This window comes from Megalobrama amblycephala, linkage group LG2, assembly GCF_018812025.1.
Source record: "Megalobrama amblycephala isolate DHTTF-2021 linkage group LG2, ASM1881202v1, whole genome shotgun sequence".
NCBI lineage: Eukaryota > Metazoa > Chordata > Actinopteri > Cypriniformes > Xenocyprididae > Megalobrama > Megalobrama amblycephala.
The window spans coordinates 48,932,093-48,938,439 of NC_063045.1; the positions used below are offsets into that span (position 1 = coordinate 48,932,093).

The 6,347-nt window shown below is 37.0% G+C and overlaps 2 protein-coding genes across 2 annotated transcripts; both read left to right on the forward strand.

The window, feature by feature from the left end:
• Nucleotides 1–2,173: 2,173 nt before the first annotated feature.
• On the forward strand, nt 2,174–4,336 carry LOC125261100 (olfactory receptor 24-like). Its single transcript, XM_048179673.1, has 2 exons — nt 2,174–2,413; nt 2,564–4,336. Exons 1-2 carry the CDS (start codon nt 2,382–2,384, stop codon nt 3,612–3,614), a joined length of 1,083 nt encoding a protein of 360 aa, XP_048035630.1. The 5' UTR covers nt 2,174–2,381; the 3' UTR covers nt 3,615–4,336.
• Nucleotides 4,337–4,482: 146 nt separating this feature from the next.
• On the forward strand, nt 4,483–5,319 carry LOC125261109 (cytochrome c oxidase assembly factor 4 homolog, mitochondrial). The gene is made up of 2 exons (XM_048179682.1): nt 4,483–4,618; nt 4,800–5,319. Exon 2 carries the CDS (start codon nt 4,801–4,803, stop codon nt 5,053–5,055), a length of 255 nt encoding a protein of 84 aa, XP_048035639.1. The 5' UTR covers nt 4,483–4,618; nt 4,800; the 3' UTR covers nt 5,056–5,319.
• Nucleotides 5,320–6,347: the final 1,028 nt, after the last annotated feature.

Genomic DNA, 6,347 nt, shown 5'->3' on the forward strand with positions numbered 1-6,347 from the left:
TGCATATTTCCACCTACGGAACATCAGCCGTTTTCGTCCTTTTCTCACATCCAATTCCACAGCCATTCTTGTACATGCTCTAGTCACTTCACGCATTGATTACTGTAATTCTCTTTTATTTGGGTTACCTCACAAACTCCTTCATAAACTTCAGTTGGTCCAGAACTCAGCTGCCCGTATAATTACTAGAACCTCTTCCATTGAGCATATTTCTCCTGTTCTCTATCATCTACATTGGCTTCCTGTTAAATATCGGGTAGAGTACAAGATTCTGCTTCTCACTTTCAAAGCTCTTCACAATCTTGCACCCTCATATCTCTCCGAACTGCTTCACATCTACACCCCGAAGCGTACACTTCGATCTTCCTCTTCTGTCTCTCTTGTTGTACCCTCTGTTCGTTTAGTCACTATGGGGTCCAGGGCGTTCAGCTGTGCTGCTCCTCATCTCTGGAATTCTCTTCCACAATCTCTACAAGAAAGTGATAGTCTGGTAATTTTTAAATCACATCTTAAAACTTACTTATTTAAATTAGCTTTCTCTGGTTAGTTTTAAATATTGTATGTTACATAGCTGTTGCTTTGTTGTATTGTGTCTTGATTTGTTTTATAATTATTATTCTACTGTACGGTGTCCTTGAGTGTTTTGAAAGGTGCCTTTAAATAAAATGTATTATTATTATTATATACACTATATTGCCAAAAGTATTGGGACACCCCTCCAAATCATTGAATTCAGGTATTCCAATCACTTGCATTGCCACAGGTTTATAAAATCAAGCACCTAGACATGCAGACTGCTTCTACAAACATTTGTGAAAGAATTGGTCGCTCTCAGGAGCTCAGTGAATTCAAGCGTGGTACTGTGATAGGCTGCCACCTGTGCAATATGTCCATTTGTGAAATTTCCTCACTACTAAATATTCCACGGTCAACTGTTTGTGGTATCATAACAAAGTGGAAGCAATTGGGAACAACACTAAGTGGTAGGCCACGTAAAATCACAAAGCAGGGTTAGCGCATGCTGAGGCGCACAGTGCGCAGAAGTTGTCAACTTTCTGCAGAATCAATAGCTACAGACCTTCAAACTTCATGTTGCCTTCAGATTAGCTTAAGAACAGTGCGTAGAGAGCTTCATGGAATGGGTTTCCATGGCCGAGCAGCTGCATCCAAGCCTTACATCACCAAGTGCAATGCAAAGCAGTGGTGTACGAATCAGATTGCTTCTCTGTCTGGCAATCTGATGTCTGAGTCTGGGTTTGGTGGTTGGCTAGAGAACGGTACTTGGCTGACTGCATTGTGCCAAGTGTAAAGTTTGTTGGAGGAAGGATTATGGTGTGGGGTTGTTTTTCAGGGGTTGGGCTCGGCCACTTAGTTCCAGTGAAATAACTCTTAATGCTTTAGCATACCAAGACATTTTGGACAATTTCATGCTCACAAAAAATTGTGGGAACAGTTTGGGAATGGCTCACACTTGGACTCCATCTGCAGCTGCTCTAGGGAGACCGATTCTTGCAGAGGTGTGGGAAGCATCTGAATGAGGTCTGACGATAAGCTTTATTATAAAGACTCAACGCTGTAATCTCTGGCAAAGGTGCTTAAACCAAGTACTGAGTTGAGGATCTAAATACTTCAAATACACAATGTGATATTTCTATTTTTATTATTATTGTTTATTATATATTTACTTTAAATAATAATAAGTTATCACAGCATGGAGTGTTGATTGAAAAAAAATATATTTTGACATATTTTAGCATTTTGCAAGGCTGCATTATAACAAGGGGAAAAATTAAGTGGTCTGAATACTTTCGCAGGGCACTGTATAACATTTTTTTGAAATAAGTCTTATATGCTCACTAAAGCTGCATTTATTTGATAAAATATGCAATAAAAGTAATATTGTACAATATTATTACAATTTAAAATAACTGTTTTCTATTTTAATATATTTCAAAATGTAATTTATTCCTGTGATGCAAAGCTGAATTTTCAACATCATTACTCCAGTCTTCAGTGTCACATGTCATTTTAAATTTAAAGTTTTTGATATTCAGTTTTTTTCATAATGCCATCTTTGCATCATCCCACATGGGAAATTTTATTGTTGTTACAAAAATGAACACAAAAACAGACTAATTAGTGACACTTAAGGCAATTAGTTATACCATCAATAATCTCACATTAGTGAAGCAAAAACCACTAATGAATGTCTCTTCTCTCAAGACTATTACATACCAGAGGTTCTTTAATGACACCTCTGGAGGACAAATTGGACAATATATTTCCCAAAAAAGATTATCAAGTTAACATTCAGGATTCGCAGTGATCCGGGACTGTGAAGCAAAGGCGAAAACTGCAGTGAAGACAACAGTGCGGTCTGCATGATCCACAAACCACCACAACATTATTGCATGTATGTACTGTATATGAAAGACAGTCATTGTAACGTTATGTTTATGTTTTCATTCTTGTTGCTGAATTTGATAAAGGCTTATGCCATCAAATAACACAGATGCTAAAGGTTCATTTTAAAGCACTGGCTGTTTGTGACTGTTTCTCATAGGTATCTGGTTTCTCATCCACTGAAAGCAAAGCACACCACAATCAAGTTGTGCCCTAAAGGAAGGACGGCCATGCAGAATGCCAGCAATCCTGCCCCCAACAACTCCATCAGACAGCCTGCAGGATTTTACATTGTTGGCTTAAGTTCAATGCCATACAATAATATCTATGTCATGTTCCTCACTGTGCTTTATGTGATCACAGTCATATGCAATGTCTTTCTGATCACTATCATTTTCTATGACCACCGACTGCATGTCCCAAAGTTCATAGCTGTTGGTAATCTGGCTTTGGTTGATCTTGTTCTCAGCACTTCTCTTGTGCCTAGCATGATAAAGACTTACCTTGTTCTAGACAATTTTGTGCCATTCAAACTGTGCCTTGTGCAAATGTACATTTACTATGTTTTTTTACCCCTTGAGTCATTGTCCATATGCATTCTCTCTTACGACAGATTCATTGCGATCTGCTTACCTTTAAGACAGGAGTCTATAAACACAAACACCAGAATGGCTTACATAATTGTTACAGCTTGGATCTTTGTTCTTATTACAGAACTCTACGGCGCTTCATCCATCCCGACCCTCTCATTTTGTGGCTCTCTTAAGGTCAACAGCTATTTTTGCGATAATGCTCCTGTTTTAAGACTTGCTTGCAGCGATACGACGCACCAGTGGAATTTTGCCACTGCTTTAACTATACTCTTCATTGTTGTACCTTTGTCCTTTATTTTCTTTACTTACATGGGTATATTGATCGCTGTATTCAGAATGAAGAATAATCAGAGCCGTTATAAGGCACTGGCCACGTGCACCGAACACCTCATGTTAGTGGCCATATTCTTCATTCCAATTTTTATTATCTTCAATCTTGGATTTTCTGGAATTATTATAAACCCAAATGTAAGAACAGTGTGCTTGTCTTTGTCGTCCCTCATCACACCCTGCGTGAATCCCATAATTTACTCATTGAAAACTAAAGAGGTAAGAAGCAGGATTTATTCTTTGTTAACCCACAGACTGTCTGTTCATCCTCTAAAAAATACACAATAATATAAAACATAATAGTGATTCAAGTGAGATAATTCATGTTATTGATGTTATATTGGAGGCTTTCTGTGATGCTTCAAGAATTATTTGGTTTTTATTTTAAAATGCATTGTTTTCAATAGATTTAAATCTCCAATTCTACATTTGCTCTACAGGTAACTTGTAAAAAATAAATTTGCTTGATTAACTTGCACCATTAGAGAGCACATCTCCATGTTTTCTCTCATCGTGAAGATTTCTATACTGTATGCAGCCAGGTTTTGTTAGCTACTTTAAATAATGCAAATTCTTGAAGTTCATAAATAATTTAAGAATGGGCAGAAATAATATATAGTAAGTATGATAACAATGTTTTATATTCACAAAATGTTTACACGTGTGAAAAAAAGCTGTCAATAATGTGAGTGCAGTGTTCATCTGATTAAAACTGGCTTTTGATTGTCCATGTTACTCAATTCCTCAGCAACCTTATTCTGTATTTTTATGTCACACACATAAAACTTTCTTAAAGTTTCTAACATAAAGTCTTTCTTTTTAATAACTGCACTGTTTAAAACTGTCTTTACCCGGTATCTTACAGTAGATAGGCCTATGTCTCTGATGAAAATCGAAAGCTGCTTGGTCTACAAAGCTGGTGCCACTCCACCAAGGTCGAAACTGCTGGCTCTCTAAACAGCATTTGTTCATTTGAAAGGTCCCCTAACACATGCTAGCTGAGAAAAATAAATAAATCATATGCATGAAATATGTAGAAAAACTATTTTGACTTGATTTCCTAAATGTGTCTTGAACAAGCGCTTAAGCCCATTGCAATTGTCTAATATAACATTGCCATCTTGTGGATAAAGATTGTAATTACATGTACTGTCATTTTACTTACGTCGATGAATGGACTCGGACCTTTAAAAATGTAACACGTTTCCTGTTCGTGATATGAAATGTGTCCGGCTAGAAAAGTTATAAAACCTTCTTGAAGTAAACTCTTGATATCATTACAAACGACAAAGGTACGTTTATTTAAATATTACACCTTTAAGAGTTTTTCTACACTCGAACGTGAAAGAAAATCGAATAACGTACTGATATTTACGAGCGGTTTGTTTACATACATTTTCTTTGATTTATATAATTGCACACACACACACACACACCTACACACACACATCTTTAAATGATATTTTTTGACAGTATGGCATCGGCTCCTTCTCCATCCCCTCATGACCGGAGCAGGAGTGAGGAGGAGGATGATCCAGTGGATGGGATGATCTCCAGGACAGGCTGTGCTGAACTGCACTACGCTCTGCAGGACTGTATGGCTGAGCATCAGGACTGGAGGAAGTGTCAGACTGAGGTTCAGAAGTTTAAGGAGTGCATGACCACCTACCAGAACACTCGCAAAGAGCAGCTCCTGAAGCAAAGGACGTCAGCTACACAATCTGCCTGATGTACAGACCTCTGAGACTGTTGCACAATAAAACATCCATCTCATTTTATAACAAAATGCATAGTATCAAGAACTTCAGGAATGCATTGAAAGAAATATTTCATGAAAGGTGTACTTGTGCAGTACATTTTAATGTATGTTCAATGTTCATATTTATTACACAATGATAAGAAAGAAGCCAAACAAAGGCTTTTTCACTCGACTCAGACTTTTGTACATGTCTTCATATGCTGGTTTAAATAATAAACTCAGAATTTCATAATATGCATATATTAGTTTCAGTGGCGTACCGCAAGTACCCCCCGCAAAGAATGAGATGGGGCCCCTCCCACAAGCAGTGATGTCTATTGGATATATTGAAGGGGCCTGGCTAGCCATCAATATGCTATATAATGTTTAGTGATTTTGATATCGCAGACTAAAATCCAGGCAGGAATATATATTTAGGCTAATTTACGAACGTGGAGGCAAAAATGCCACTGCTCCGATTTTAGAAATAGCAGGAGGATCCTTCACAGCAATAATTCACAAACATCCGTTATAGCCCCCGAGGTACATATTTTATTTAACAACAGTAGCCTATGCTCAATAAAGTAAATGTAATGGCCAACACATCTCAGTTTAAACACTGGCCTATAAGCATCGCTAATTGAAGAAAAGAAATTATACAAGAAAATTTCATGCCTCGCAGTAAAAAAAAAAATATATAGTAAAAGAACTGAGAAAAACATACTTTAAAGGAACAACTCTATCAGTTATTGGCCTATGCTATGCTCTATTCTATATATCAGCTATATGCTGTATTTTGAGAAAAAATAACTTTATATACATCTTAATATAAAAACTTTTGAGGATTAACTTGTTTATTCTTTTTATCAACTGACTACCACACACAAAAAAGCAAACACTCTACAGAATCCTTTGCGCTCTCCGAGCGTTTTGATGCGCAAAGTCTTTCAGCGGATAGATCGCCTCTTATTTTACACAGACCTACGAATTTCTTATCGAATGTTTCTTTCTTTTAGCTACAATTATTCGCCGAGTTTAAGTTAATTTTTGAAACGTTTCAGAAAGATTCTCGCAGAGAGACAGCTGAAAGCGCACCCTGTTTTGTATTTATTTTATTTTACAAAAATACAAGGTTTTGTTGTTATTGTGAGCGTACACAAATAAAAGTAGACCATTTGTAGTTTTGCACTAATCTAAAGCCTATTTTAAGTTGTTTCAGCTGTCATGAGGAAAAAAATCCATCAGAACGCGCCGGCGCGTTCTTGGGCCAGAGGGATAAAAAT

Coding starts and splice junctions, on each gene's coding strand:
- LOC125261109 (XM_048179682.1), top strand. CDS start 4,801: ATGGCATCGGCTCCTTCTCCATCCCCTCATGACCGGAGCAGGAGTGAG.
- LOC125261100 (XM_048179673.1), top strand. CDS start 2,382: ATGATCCACAAACCACCACAACATTATTGCAT. Junction 2,414..2,563: donor CCACCACAACATTATTGCAT/GTATGTACTGTA, acceptor TGTTTCTCATAG/GTATCTGGTTTCTCATCCAC.